Here is a 16,186-nt window from a genome sequence, read left to right as displayed (position 1 = left end):
GGACAATTAGATGTTTTCTTGTTTTTTAAATTTGCGGTAGCCCTGGAAATAATTTCAAAGAACATTAATTCCCTTTGTTCCGAAGGCTTTGATGCGAAATTTCGTTACGAGTGGTCTGCAATTATGATCTGCGCGAGATAAAGGCTGACCCAATTTGTAACCAAACATTCGTGGAAACGTATCGTTTAAATAAAAAGGAACAATATTACTGAACTGGTTCCAATTAAACACAATACATATTGTCGGAGCGAGACGAAGATCAAATTACTGTGGCATACTTAAACTGAAGACGGGACATACCCTCGACTGCTAAATCTAAGGGCTAGTAAAAATGAATTGCAAATATTGTCTTAGTTATCATACTGTTGACTTAATCGCGCTTGCTTTTAGAGCGAAACAGGATTAAAATACAATATTAGCAACAGGAGGCTTCGAAAATTGACGAGTGGCTTCATTTATTTATATTAACTATACAGGACATGCCTCAAAAATTCTTTCTATCGCTCTGAAATGGAAATTTAATAACAAATAGTAAAACATTTCTCATATTTTCTTTCTATCATAAATACATTAGTTAATTAATAACTATCGGAGTGAGATGAAGGATGTTCCTTGTGCATGAAATATAACAAGGCTACAACGTTTTCACTCTACGTAGTTCAACCCTCTTGGGATAAGAAACTTATTTTCTCACAAATAAGTCAGACCAACAAAGAAGAGACATCGGTATTGCTGCGTTTCATCCTGGGTCACCAACTTGGATCATCGCTAAGATTTAACTAGCAGATCCCGTCTTAGACGTGGCATTATTAATCGTTTGCTGTACAGCCTCCAATTACTCGACAGTTTATTAGTACATAATTAGATTGAACGGATTTCTCAGAAGATTAATAGTGTCGCGTCTAAGACAGGATCTGTTATTGTTAATAAACCTCGCCGATTGGTCCATCTAGTAGACACAGGATACAGGACTATCAGCCCTTTTACGGAGATAAACACCTAAATCTCTTTCGACCTAAGTCAGCCACCCTTAGAAGTGTCTCAGACTCCAAGAATAACGAAGCCTACATAAATGAACCGTGAGACTCCAAGTGGCAAGGATTGGCAAGTCTCAATGAACGCCAGAAGGAATCCCTCAGTCTCCGCATACGCCACGTGTGTACAGGAAACACGGATCATCCTCCGTTGCATCCACACGTTGCTCGTAATAGTCGACGTCGGCGTCGTTCGGCGGCCCAGGCATTTCTATGCCGCGTATAAAAAAGCTTTCAGCCAGAGAGCCCGTTCTATAAATGGGGAAGCGGCACGGTATGCCAGAAAGGAGAGGAAGCGGTGACGTCGTCCTGAGGAATTTCATCATATAGCTAGAATGCAAGGTATCAGTCGGTTTTAAGCGCGCCACGGGAGGCCAAACCGTGCCACGGTCGCGCTTCGGAGCTGGGGCTTCGCTGTCGAACGCACTTTTACCCTACATCGCTCTTTTAAGCTCGTTAACCAGGCGAATCTCGTGCGAAAACTTCACCAAACAAACTAACGAGGAATTGGATTGCAATGGGGTGCAGATTTTCGACGGGCGTATAATTAAAAATTCAAGAGTTATTGGGTTCAAAGTTAGAGGATTATTAAAAGTAATAGCTCATGGTGATTGAAGGTGAAATATGTAGTGCCTTGCGACAATTGTCTTTCTTCGTAGTTATTCTTCAGTAATATCAAGATAGAATCAATGAAAATTTATTTTTAATATATTCAGAAATTTAACTACATAAATGTATACTTCTACAGATTTGTTTTCAAAGACGAAGGATAATAAATGTACAGAATATTTTTGTTTACCAATGTGACTCAGACTTGCAACTGTAGTTAGACTTCTTTTTATTTTCTCTCCATTTTTCCATTGAATGAAGTAGATAAAATACTTGGAATACAATAGATAAATTGAATAAGTTGAACGAAATTACTGAAGTTCTTAAAATGAAGGAAATTTAGAAACTTTAGAATATCCATGTGCAGAGAAGAGCGCACACAAAGCTACTTAGGGCCCCGCATGAGTTTTTGGGAATAGCGCTGAGACCAACGCGTTTGGGAAACGGTACTCTACGTTGATTAATGCATCGGGAGATTACGCCACGATTACGTCACACACCTGTTTCTTATGCACCGTTTTTTCCCTGTATTAGAGGGCATTTCGAAGTATCGTGTCCAAGCATTAATCATACGCGTACATCTGCTGGTTCTGAGGGTTACGAGGTCAGGCACTTTGCCATTAACCGCTTGTGTCCGGTACACGGTGCAACTGTACGTTATATATTCCGTCGATGTTTGTTCGTTTATCAGCCCCTGGCATCTATTACATCGTGCTAAAGCGCACAACGAAATTAACACGCTGCACATTCTCACCGTCGCCACATCGTCGACGCGAATTTTTAGACACGCAGGCTTTGAAGCGACCTCTTCGGCTGGTGGACGGTGTAATTAATTATAACCAATATTCGTTTAAAAAATCTCTCCGCGTTGTTGGTCTTGCTTTTAAAATGAAACGTATCATGCATCTCGGTTATCGGAAATTTTACAAGGGTAATACGTATGGAAATTTTGTTAATTTTTACGGATTTATTATGATCGAGATACTTTGTAAAAGGTAATAGAGTCAAGTTTTTTGTAAGTATTGTAAGTTAAGGGTTGATCATTTTTCAGATTTATATATATTATTTAATTCCGATTGTTTATATCAGAGTTACATCTATGTAGAATCTATAAAAGAAATAATGGAGTTTGCTAAAAATGAAATTAGATGAAATGAAGATATGGTTATTTTAAAGCCTAAACTATAATTGAATATACTTAATTTAATACTAATAATAATTCTCAACTAATAATGAATATAAATCCAATAATCGAATGCGCCAATTTAAAACAGTAAGTTTACGTATTAAATAATTTATGTTCCTGTGCATTAAAAATTGTTTAAAATATTTTGATATTTTATTTTAATATTGCAGGAGATAAAAATTGAAGAAACCTTATTTTGTATAAGATAATAAAGTGAACTTCACAGCTCGAACAGCTCGAATACTCCTTTTACGTGTCCGGTGTCCGACGATGATCGACCGTTTCTACTGCGCTTTATCTCCTAGTTCAGTTCGCAATATCTTGCGAATTCCCCTGGGACGTATCAAACGGTTGAGCAAGGAACTCGTTGAGTGATACAAGCCTAGTTTAGTAAGTAGACGTAAACAGATGAAAGCCGCCAAAGGGAGACGAAATGCTATCGAAGTAGAGTGCACTTTCATGTATCAGACCTGTTTACACTTTACCCTAAAAGTACCTCGCGCTGGTAGATTTTTTCGATAGGACTTCTGCAGCGAAATTTCTAAATTATTCTTCAAAATTAATATAATAAAAGGTAGGATTTAAAAAAAATAAGGTGTTACCAAAAATTTATAATTCATCCTATGACAAATACAGAAGCTACCAAAATTCATGTTGATATAAAAAACGCCGAAAAGTACTGTACTATTTTTTAACTACATTGATTTTACCATAGATAAATGAGTCATGTTCAAGCGAGGTATTCAACTCTCGTCTGACTAATTTCATTACAAAAATTAACATCAAATATTACCAGAAACTCTTCCCATTTTTATAAAACAAAATGCACGAATAGATAGAATGGATTCAGATATAGTGGAAACATGATGATTTCCCAAAGAAACACGCGCATAGGAAATTTAATTTTACTTTACAGTTGTGCCAAAGGGCATGTCTAACAGTAATCACAGTCATGCATATTAATTTCCACTTCTGCTGCATGCATGAAACCATCACAGATCTCAAATTATATTTGTGGAAACTTTCGTGTTAACGATTAAAGTTTGATATTTTTTACGATAAGTGTAAGGAACAACATCGCAGGTACTAATTTCTGTGCTACTTTATATAGAAGCTCGTGTATACGACGAGTTACAAAAATTCAAGAGGGTTCCTTTGGAATTTCTTTTCATCCCTATTTTGGGAACCGTTTCGCGTACCAATTTATCGTCTGAGCGATAATGACGCTAAACGGTACAAATTAATGCTAATTCAACACTTGGAACGGCGAAGATTCGAACGCAGAGACAATAGAAGCTCGGTCTTTCCTTTCTTCGCTGCTTAGATTTCTCGGGAAGGATGACTCACTGCTCCAAAAAATAAAAAATCAGAATTCTGAGGAGTAAATACGACTCTGAAAAAAAGTTTCAAGTGGCACATTTAGGAGACATGAATTTATTACGAAATCTAAATCAATTCAAATATACTAAAGAATATATAGTACAATAAATAAGAAAACTGTCAGTATTAGACCCTCTATTTTGTATCATCAATACGATCACATAATCTATCAATATGAAATTGTGATTGGAATGGTGTATCTACCAATATGATATTTAACACTAGAAAAGTTATAAACCAATCTATACTTGCTGACTCTTGTCATTATTAATTGCAATCTTAAATATAAAAATGTATAAATCTAACGATTATTTCAATGTTTAATTATGCAAATCACCAGGCTTCCACTGATGCCAATTTTTGTTTAATTTCTTGCAAACCCCTTCACACGCATTTTTTAACTCTTCGCGCCCCAAGATACGAGCAAAAAATGATTCGTACAAATTATAAACAATCACGCGATGTGTGCGAATACCGCGGCACACGAGACGCGATAATTACTCTTGGAAACGGACGACAGTCCACTGCTCGTGTAAACGATATTCAGCCACGATATCGCAACAAATGGTCGCGAAGGCGTACGCCAAACGATAAGCAACGAAATTGTTGACCCCGTAACCTTTGCGAGTCTCTATGTAAAAATTTCTGTACAGGAATAATTGAATTTAAAAATAAACGTTTCTGGCCCGCCAGCGAAATTCGTCGCTCCGAAAACGGAGTTGGAAAATAATTCAGCGAGAGAGTTTTCCCGTGGAAAATATATTTCGCGGACGAACATCTCTGGTTTCCAGACGGGTGGAAACCGTGGTCGAAAACCTTTATTCTTTTTGTTAACGGTTGAACAAACCACCTCATTCCAAAGCGCTAAAAATTTCTCGCGTCGTTCCACCAACACGTTAAGTATAATAATAATTATCGCCGGAGACCTACTCTAAAAATCTACAGTCGTCCGTTGTACGTTCTGGTTGCATTTCGTAAATTTCTTGCACAAACGTGAATTACATTTTTGCGAAAAGAATTTTAACGAGTTCCAACATACTGTTTACTTTGTTTTATTCGGGTAAACAATCTTTTTCGCTGTTGTGTACAGTTTTTGTTGATGCGTGTGTAAAAGGGGTGAGGCTCGAGTGAAGTGCTATTACATCAAATAGCACTTCACTCGAGATCACATCAAATCTCTTCTATACTCTACGAAACAAATTGTTTTAAATAATTGACGAGTACATGGATTGAAGAGGGACAAGAATTAGGATGAAAAATCATTGAGGATATGGTATTAACAGATTCTGTAGATGACTCAAAGCAAGTAATTGAAACAATAATAAACTATGTACTTCTTTTCGAGACCGCAAGATTTGTACTTCATTTTTATATGTTCTTAACAGTAAATCTATCAACGTTCATTTGTAACTATTTCTATCGTGATGGGACAAATGACTAATCTTAGAGACACTTTTTTCAATTAAACGCAAAAATATTTTACGTGGAACTAAGTTGAATAATGCACGAAAAAATTCTATATAATTCATATATAGCATGTATGAACTGTATGCAAAAATTTGAAAACGGTCATTTGACCGGTCACAGTAGGTTTAGTGTTAAATGTATCACACTCTGCACCTAATGAAATAGCCAAATCTGATCACACCCGAAATGTTCGTGCACCGCCGACGCTTTTAAGAGCGATATCCAAAAATTTTCATTCGTCTTGGCCCAATCCGAAGCTTCGTGGCAGAGAGATGACGCGTAATCACGGTATGGACGTAAAAATCAATGGACGGTCGTGGAAACAACGGTAAAACTCGCTAACAAGACGCGTGCGCATGCTTGGCTTCGGTGTTAAGCAAATATTATTATCCAAGCGACGAGCACCTAACCGTCGAAGGGCGGTTAACGAACAGTCGGGTGGGCATTACTCAAATATTGCCTCGTAAACGTTCCCATAGCACCGGACACGAGTCGGCGAAATGGCAGAGTGCCTGGCCTCCTAACCTCTAGACCCGCTGGCGATGGTGAGGGATCGTTCGCGTGATTCCAGGCAACGTCGATGGCTTCCTTTTTCCGTTACGCGCGCACCGCGGCGCGGCGGCGTCGCGGTGCCAGGACGGAGCGATTAAAACGGCGCTTTTAACGCGCGAAAGCTTCCCCACCGGCGTTGCAACCTCCCAATAATAAGCGGCTGAAAAATCGCTCGGTTAACTGTGATTCCAGCACCTGCTGCACACCCCACACCCCATCACCATAACCGGTTCCTCAGTATCCGCGAATGGGTATGAATATATTCGGAAATTACGCAGGTATCGCGACCAGACACCGGCGAAATTCTCGTTCGAATAGAAATTTATGTCTAGGTCGTTGGAGGAGAGTTGGAATTTGATTTATGGAATGAAATGTTTAGCGATTAGTGGATGAAGATTGGAATGTGCGCGTTGAGACTGTCCGTGGCCTGTATGCAGGTCACAGGGTCTTTGTATTGAGTAGGACGTTGCGAGACCTAAACAGTGAATCTGTTGTCTTAGTAGCTTCTTTTGTATTATTTATTTTGAAATGTCTTCGCTGTGATTGCTAACCTTGTACGAGATCAGAAGATGCTTTAAATAGGAATAATTGTAAACAAAAATTGTAATGCATATGGTACAGGAATAACATTGGATATCGCAATAATAGGACACTGCAAGAAAAAGACTTAATGGTGAGTATAGAGTAAATAAAATAGAATGTACATTTTATTTAACTCTTTTCTTTCTTACGAAAGATTGAGAACAAGTTAATTTAAAACACGTATGATTCAAACTTCTTTCGCTATTGTTTTATCGTCGTATTAAAAAATTGTATCGTCCATAATTACTACAACCAAAAGGAATAATCTATAACAGGAAGCCGCACGATGTTCTAGTAACACTGTAAATTTTATAAAACCGGGACGCTCCGAATACAATACGGTGAGCACGAGAGTTAAGTAATATTTCGTGTTAACTATTGGATCGATCAGTAGATAAACATCGAACTATTTTTAATCGTGCACTCGCGAGGCAGCACCGCTTTAATGGCTACTTTAGAAATTTGTTGGGTAGATTCAGGTTAAGACCCTTTCACTGCAAATTCATCGAGGGTGCATTGGACGGCGGATTAACGTAGTTTATATACCTGGGCTATTCTAGTTTAATTCGTTGGTTGCTATGCTGAATTCGAAATTCACAAACTCACGATTTTCTAACTGTAGCACACATTTAATTTAATAAAACGATTGAAGACGAGTGGGGTCTGAAAACGTTTGAAATTGCCATGTTCCAAGGGGGTCCTTAAAAATAAATCTGAAGCACCACTCATTTTGGAAAATGAGAAGCTCCTTAATTGTGGTGTATTAAACAAAGAAATAGACCAATTGCTCTGATTCTTAAAAAAAATGGTTCTAGTATTCAATGCTTGATAATCTTTAATCTTGATAATCTCTAATATAAATTATATCAATCCAAAAGCATCCACTATGAAAGCAAATGTAACTCATAATAATTGCAAATGTATGAATTACTAAAACAAACAACAATCTATCCTAATAGCTTGAAAACTGAAACATTCAACAAATTTAAAGTCTATTTACGTTTGTTGCTGTTAAAAGCAATGCACAACTTAGAATATTTTATTTGCCATTGTTTTCGTAACATTTTCCAATTTTTATTCGGTGTTGTATTTTTAAATCGCGCGATCAAGAAGTTTAATGCAGAAATAAGTAATTAACCTCGCGAACGCATCCGACCGTTAAAAAGTTTGAAGACGGAGATAAAGTTCTGGCATAAAAACACGATAAAGCGAAGCATAAAAGCTCTGAAGAGCATAATTACAGAAATAAAGAAAAAGATACATTCATTTTAGAATCCACCGATGGCTTCCGTAGAGAAGATGATAAGAATGGGCACTTCTGTAAATAATTAAACGACTAAGTGGTTTGTAAATTGAATCTCGCCTCGTTGAAATAAACAAAGGAATACTTGATCGCCGCCATAAATCTTAAATACCAATTATTGAATTTCAAATTGTTATCATGCAGCTTAAAAAGTAGGAAACTAGCAGAGACCTCATGTTGTCGAATTTGTACTAGCAAGAATCAACCACCTATGTACTCACGATTCTAAAATCATGCACTCGTTATATGCACTTTTTTCCTCTGATTGAATGCTACGATCATTGTGTATTGATGGTAGCATCAAAAGGATAGAATAACGTACATACGAAGAACATACCGAATGTTCGAAAACAATGCATCGTATACCTTCTTTACAAATAATTTCTGAAATCGTTACTGCTGTGTCCCCTTAGTATCGCATTTTGCAACGACCCGGCTCCTCGGTGTAAAAGTTCAAATTAAATATGAGCCTCCGAGTAAAATCCTGCCTACCTCCGAGCAGCGATACCGCAACAGTGTATCGGGCTAATGTAAACGGAACTCTCTATCCGCGAAGCGACAACGCTTGTAAATCAGTGGGTCCCGTAGCCAGGGCAAGGGGGGTCGCAATTTTTCCACGGTTCGTCGAATTCGCGCCGAACGTCCCCGAGGCGAACGTTATCCTTCCAGCCGAACGCGCCGCGTGCTTCAAAGAGGACGGTGAGACAGCACGTGGTGGGTACTCGCGGATCACCGAAGTAACGGTGTCCGCTAACCGCGTCAGAGCCGCTGCTAGCGGTACTCGAAAGCGTTCCGTTACTCGACCGACAGATCCGCTAACGCGACTTGCTCTCTCTTCCCTCTCTTCCTTTCTTTCGCTCCCTCTCTATCTCCGTCGTGCTCTCTATCAATCCATCTCCCTCCCTCTTATATCACTCTATCTCTGTCTCCCTTTCACCGCTTCTCTTCATCTCTTCTTCTCTTCTTCTCTCGGCGGCGCATTCCCTGCCCCTTTCTCTCTGTCGTGGGATGAGAAGCGCGCACGAAAAGCGTCAGCGAATCGAGTCGCTCCGTCTCGCCGTAGAGATCCGCCGAGAATAAGTAATGGTCCTTCATTACGGGATGCGACTGACCCGGCGCGTTCGACTGAGAAGAGCCGACCTCGACCGTCTCGGTGCTCCGACGCTAACTCAACTTTGATTTACGTGCCACCGACGTCGAGGGGCCGCGATCGTGCACGGACCAGCGGATCGTTCGCGTACCGATCGCTCTTCTCGGCCGTTTACGGGCCCCGTTGAGACGCCGGGACGAGGCCCGATCCGAGAGCAGGCCTTTTGACCGAGGCGATCGATCGTGGATCACGATGGAACTGATACCGCATTGTTGTCGGTACGGCATGATTAAGTATCGATGAGATTTTATGATTATGGAATTTGTAAATATTTTCGTAGGTAGTTTAGGTATCGACTTCAACAATGGGGCCCTTTTAAGGCCCACTTTTTAGAGAGAAACTAGTTGTCATGTTTTTGGTTAAATAGCCATGGGAAATTACAAGGCTAATGTGTTCTTCACCTTCTTATGTGATTTGAATCATGTGAGAATGTTCTACATATAAAGGTATCGTCAATTATATTTGACTTTTGACAAAAGGTACACTATAGGCCCATTTGGCAGAGGCCATCTCCGACTCCCATATTTACCTAAATAGAGCCTATTCTGACTCTTTCTTTCCCCTTATCTGTTTCAACCAAAGATGATTCTTAAGTATACATCTTGAAAACATTATCAACAATAAATAATATTCTGTAAACAAATATTCATCGCTACTACTATAAATATAGCAAACATGAGACCCTAAATCTAATCAATATGAAAAGTAAACACATTTATACCTCTCTCTACGATGAACCTTTCTTCTTACACCACTTACTGCATACCAATTAAATTTTATATCGATTACGTAAATCACTCCCAATCATTTTATCGTCTGAAATTGGATTTGAACAAAGTAATTAATTTCAATCTTGATCATGTAAGTAAACGTACTACGTGAAATTTCAATCGGTGGCGAAAATTGCTACCAAAGAGCTATGAATGCTCCTTATTAAATCATGGCGTGAATATTAATTGTATGCGATAGTATCGATCTCGTCGTTAATCATGTGTACCAGACACCGTTCGTCGAACGTTTTGGCGCCCAACCGTGTCGATCGATATGGTAATAATGGATTCTGAACGTTCCTGATTCCGCGAGGAGTGGCTCCGTTGCGTGAGCAGCATCGGCTATGCGTGTCAAAGACCGACTCAGCTTTTGGTTCATTGTCGGATAACGTAGAACTGTTTGCGTTATGCTAATACCGATATGAACCGTTTCTCTGTCAAAGTGATGTAAATGGAAATTATTCGACTGAATATCTAAATCCAAGAACATATCTATGTAAAGTAAATTTAACGAGCGTAATAGTAGAAAACATACAGAAAATATTAAATGTACTAAATGAATTCACTGTGCACTGAAATATTCCTAAAGAAGATCTAAAAATAAAGAAACAAGATTCTCTGAAATTCACAATAATACCCTCCTTTGAACTATTCTACAGATTCCAATGCAAGACAATAAAAAATCCTCTTACTCGCGGTAAATATTCCCTGTAAATCGTTTGAAAATAAATAGTTTCGACTGAATTCTGACACAGTGACACACTCTGGTCGACATAAAAATAGAATTAAAATCCCTGTAGTTTATTGGAAAATAGTACCTCTGCTCCAGTAGTCTGCATTTTGCCTAAAAATGTTTTTCTTCCAGCGCGGGACAATCGTTTCATACGTCACAGCCCCAAAATTAGAAATTCACCTATCGACCCGCCGCGAACGTGTAACGTTCGAAACGATATAAAATGTTCAAACAGTGTTTCTGCGAACAAATTTTAGGCATGGAAGGAGGCCGGAGTGGCTGCTCCAAATCCAACGGAATCTCTTCGTCAAAATCAATTACCTCGCGAGCAATCAACCGGGCTGGAATTAATTTCGTTAATTAAAAGGTGACGCGGTATACCGAGGCAACCCCCGGGCACACAAAACGCGCCCGACATTGATCCGTTTTAGCGCGGGATGCGCGATGTAACACCCATTCTCATTACATCAGCTGGTTTTACGATTTGGAGCAGAAAGACGAACTTCAGCTAGAGAAAACTTTTATTTTGACTCATGTTGCAGGAAAATATTGCAGAGATGCCACAATGTTACAATTACATTCGAATTACAGCAATATGTCCGTGCAATATTGCATTGAAAATATTTTTAAAATATTTCAGAAATATTATAAAGCAAGAGCGACTTTGTATATAAATAAATAATTTTCAAACTTCACGTATCGTTGGTGTCTCACGTATATGCGACGGTAAATGTGCATATAATATACCTTATCAATCATTCAATTTCATATATTTATAGAATATTTTGGAATTTTTCTTGGAACGTTTCCATACCGTCTCGCAAATATTGTCTGAGAGATGATGTGGAAACGTTGCTACAGTGGTTAACAGAGACACATTGCAGCGAGATCTCATAAATATTTCATCAAATATATCGAATTTTGCACAAAAATATTCCTGCAATGTCTTGTGTTGCAGGGGTATTCAAAATATGCTCTACCAGAGACAGGTGCATTTACAACAAGGAAGACAAACACATCCTGCCATACTCCAATTCACAGAAAACACATAAATCCACATGGATGTATATTAAAATGACTTCACTTCAAAATGACTGCAGAGAGACTTCTACTCTTGTTCCGAATTCTATTAGTGATGAAAATTATATTCTGCTCATGTATGTGTACTCATTTTCTTTATGATGTTAACAAATATTAAATATTGCTTACGAGATATCTGTCATATTTTTTCGTCATTTTTGCAAGCTCAAAACACTATTCTTTCAGTCTAGGAATTAATTTAATTTGATTGACTTATATCTTTAAGGAAATCGGAAAAATTTAATGACAGTTATACTAGCCCTCAGGTACTGTAGCATGAGTGTACTCAGCTAAAGTAAAGTAATGATAAGAAGAATGGCAATATTATTTAAGAAGAACTTTTAGAGTCATAACTATTGTATATGGTTACACACTTTAATGAATAACGGAACGGACAGCTATACCATCCTAAGCACATGCCTTAATATAGACAAGTGAAGTACCATTAGAAAGGTCTGAACACGTAATTGTATCTCCTCAACTCACAGGAAAGGTAACCAATCAGACCCATGAATTAAAGTAAATATACACACAAATACGAAATTGTTTACATTATAAAGAAGTTCCCTATAAAATAATTATATAAAAAGAACTGCATGTATGCAAAGAAAATAAGTAAACCGAAAGAAAGAAGAGAAGAAAATCTAGAAAGAAATCATACGAAAAATCCACAGATGCAAAACGTTCAGTCAAATGAAGACTGTCGGTTGCTAATCGAACAAAAAGCACCTAATTGAGACGGCCAATAGATGTTAAATAATAACCCTACCGGAAGATCTCGACCGTTTCCTATTCGTACCTGTGCCCGTGATTGGTGGAGACGCCAGCTGCGAACTGCTTATATCCGGCGGTTGTGGTGTCTGTTGCGTTTGTTGTTGTTGTTGCGGTGGTTGAGATTGCTGTTGTTGCTGCGGACTGTTCGCGGCCACCACGGAACCCGGACTCGCAGCGCTTTCCGCCATTTTTCGCGATTACGTTTGTCCTCGATTTCAGTTTATTTCATCGGCATTTTTCTCACTCGAACGTTGCGATCCCTCGATCGCTATTTACGATCGTGGCAGACTCCGCGAGGAGACGACGAACGAATCGAATCGAACGCCTTCGATCTCACTGCGAAATTAATCAACGATAACACCGTTTACTCGTAAACGCTTAACGTTATCCTGAAAGGTTCCTGTGTTGTCTTAGATATAGTGTCTATCCTCTTCTTATTATTGCTAATGTTAATACCCCCGTTCCTCCTTCGTGCCACGTTAACTCTACGATCAGACAATCATTGTCGACGGTCAGCACCTGCAAGCCACGCTTTTACAAGGAGAAAATTCCTCGATGATCGCCATGGGATCCTTCGTGACGTCAACGGGCATTGCAACGCTCCTGGATCGCGATCTGAATTCCATCTCTTCCAGCTGGCGAAATTAAAGATGCACTGTCGAGACTGCTAGCGTTCGTTCGATCGACCTGGTAAAAGTTCGACGATTCGTTTGGCAACGGGTGGGAGAGGAAACGTTGACTTCCTGCGTCCTATCGAATCGACAAATGCTCCTGTGGCCGATCGACCAATCATTAGGCGACCTTGGTGTGATCGTTCGACTCACGGTCGTTATCAGTCTGCGATTACCAATCGACGATTGTCCTCGGGCTGTTCGGGATGATCTAGGAAAGGGATGTCTCCGTGGATGTTGGACGACGATGGAAACTCCGAAGAGGAAGAGAGATATCGAACGTTACCCTGACCTACTGGGTGAGTTAGAAAAACGAGGTGCTACTCGGATCTCTCGAAACAGAGAGGGAGCAAGGCGAACGAAATTCGGATACGCCCCCGAAGAAGAAGCGAAAAGTCGAGGTGTACGAGGGATGATTACGATTCGTACAGTTTCTCCGTCGATCAGTCGAGAGATAATAATCTGAGGCACTGTTTGTCGCGTCTCCGCGTAAAGAGCTCAACGATCAAACGATCGCTTCCGACAGAAAGGAAGAAGAAGGAAACGCGAAAAAGAACGAAGCGCGGGAGCGAGAGATGCGACGACGATTCCGATCGCGTATCAATATAATCAGTCGAGAAGGCATAAAATTTTAGGCACTCTTCACCGTGTATTCTCGACGCCCGATCAGCGCTCGACGACGAGGTCGAGAACGAGCGAGGGATACCCTGAACACCGATACAGTGGCGGTAAACGCTAAATAAAAAACAGAAGTAGAGAAAGTCACCGAGGGTGAAAGGCGACGAGGGGATTGTGCGAATGGAACACGTTTAAGTTAGAGCACTGATCGCGGATACTTAGGCACTCGTTTGTCTTGTAAATGTGCAGTCGATATATCGAACAACCCCCGTCGTCTTCGAGCAGTTACCCCTGGAGTATCCACACGAAAACGGGAATCACGAAACGTCCCACGACGCGGCACGCCAGTAAACACACATACACACGAAGGGAAGCAAAGGCGGAAAGTAGGGTGGGCGAGAAACGGAAAGACCCCAGGGGGTAGGAGCGGAGGGCGGCGAGTCGATAGGTCAGTGGGTCTCGTTCAAAGAACGACTCTCTTCGATTCACCCGCGCGTTCGTACGCGCAGCCACGTCGCCTGCCTAACGCCACACACTTCCTCCAACGGTCGCTGTCCTCCGATTCGTCGATTACAGCTGAACGATTCGATGCGTGTTCCACAGGGGTGTAAGTAACGAAAAAAAAAAAAAGTGGCAACCGTGGTGGAGGAGGAAGAGTAGGGTAGCCGTGGCGTCGAGTCGATAGGTCAGTAGGTCTCGTTCAGAGAACTGTTCTTCGAGGGAGTCCGGTGCGCACTCTCGGTTTCAAAGTTCCTCTTCGTTAATCCCGACGCACTAATCGTCCGTGTTCACCGAATCGTGTCTGACCAACGCTGCAATCATCTCCTTGACGACGCACAACGTCGCAGGGATCGGACAGAACGTTATCGCGGATACCCCGAGCACTCGAGCGCGATTAACCTCGGGGATGGCTAATTGGAGGTTGCGAACCCGCGGCAAACGTCAATAATCTTCCGAGCAACCGATCTGGAAGCGGAAACGCACTCACTGGGACCGAATTGCACGCGTTTATCCGCGACCTTCGCCACAACTAATTCGGTAGCCGCGGCCTTCGGTCGATATTCAGCCGTTGTTCAACACGGTATCGTCCAGCGGAGCGATTCGAAACCCGCGTTCTTCACCAACCCCTGTTCCTTCACATTTCGACAGTCCCTTCGCCGTTTCTTTCGGAACGCTTACATCCTACGGGAGCTAGCTGTCATCGACGAGATAACCAGGACGAGATTATTGGCCGCCTCCTGCGCGTGAAACGATGCCACGAGAGTCTTCGAGATCCGGGAGAGGTTCAGTCATCGACCAAACACCTTTTCCCGAGCTGGGGGCGATCGCGAACGGAACCACTGCGAGGATTCATCGCACGCTCCAACGGTATTCCCTCGACATAGATCATTGTTATCCGGGAACGCACAGGATCCGCCTAATTTCCACACTTTCGAGCGATCGCACGATCGCGCGGCTCAATCGAGCCTCAACGACCGAATTTCGGCCATGGATCACTCCCGTGTACGTGCACGAAAGCAAAAAAAAGAAACAAGTCGGGTCACCAATCGGGGATCCACTTGGCCTCGTGGGCTTTACGTCACTGTCGTCGTCTCCGTCATCCTGTGGCTCGTCGATGCGTGATCGTTCCGTGTGCTCGCTCCTTACGTTTACGCACCCCCGATACCGCGTAAATCGCGCACGACTCGGTTCACACGCGATCGTTTGGCGGATGTACCGCAACGTGAACAAGCTATCGCCCCGATCCCACGAAAAAAGGCTCGCGGTGATGTCGTTTCGGTGCCGAACGTCTCGTTTCGGCTGTGTACTTCACGGGGAAGCAGTGGCTCGAACTTGAAGCGACCGTCACCAGATGGCAGTCTTTGTTGAGCCACCCTTTGCTACCACCCCGCCCGGATCGCACCGATTCATACAGCTTACGTTCACCCTCGATTGCCGCACGTATCCGACGTCCCCTGGTAAACGGTGACTACTGTTCCCGTTCCCGTTCCCGACTCTCTTCGATCCCTGTTTCACGACGATTTTTTCTGTGTACGCATCCCTCGCGGAAATTACCCCGAAATATATCGGAATGTTCTACCCCCCGAGGGCAAGCGTAACAAGGTAGGGTTTCATTGGTTAAACGCGATTCAGGGGCGAAGCGCGCAGGCGCCGCCACTGCGCGCTCTGGGTACCATCCGTTCGATCCGTTGCCAGCCCGTACTCGTCGGCCAGATAGACTGTTCCGTCTCCCGTAGCGATAAGGTTGCAATCTTGAGTCGCTATTACTCTTGCCCT

At 41.6% G+C, this 16,186-nt stretch overlaps 1 protein-coding gene across 8 annotated transcripts in view; it reads right to left on the bottom strand.

Annotated features, from left to right (window-relative positions):
• Window positions 1-15,985, bottom strand: part of LOC128877920 (probable nuclear hormone receptor HR3) — a 151,684-nt gene extending 135,699 nt beyond the window's left edge. For 3 of the 8 annotated variants that reach the window (XM_054125592.1, XM_054125601.1, XM_054125645.1), the window contains exon 1: window positions 12,616-15,984. In XM_054125592.1, coding sequence (XP_053981567.1) covers window positions 12,616-12,808 — 193 coding nt within the window. In that variant the 5' untranslated portion in view covers window positions 12,809-15,984. Of the gene's footprint in view, window positions 1-12,615 lie in introns of all 8 variants that reach the window. The other 5 variants (XM_054125628.1, XM_054125655.1, XM_054125583.1 and 2 more) reach the window with 4 other exon arrangements.
• Between the last annotated feature and the right edge of the window lie 201 nt (window positions 15,986-16,186).

This window comes from Hylaeus volcanicus, chromosome 1, assembly GCF_026283585.1.
Source record: "Hylaeus volcanicus isolate JK05 chromosome 1, UHH_iyHylVolc1.0_haploid, whole genome shotgun sequence".
NCBI lineage: Eukaryota > Metazoa > Arthropoda > Insecta > Hymenoptera > Colletidae > Hylaeus > Hylaeus volcanicus.
This window is presented reverse-complemented; position numbering and strand designations above follow the sequence as displayed.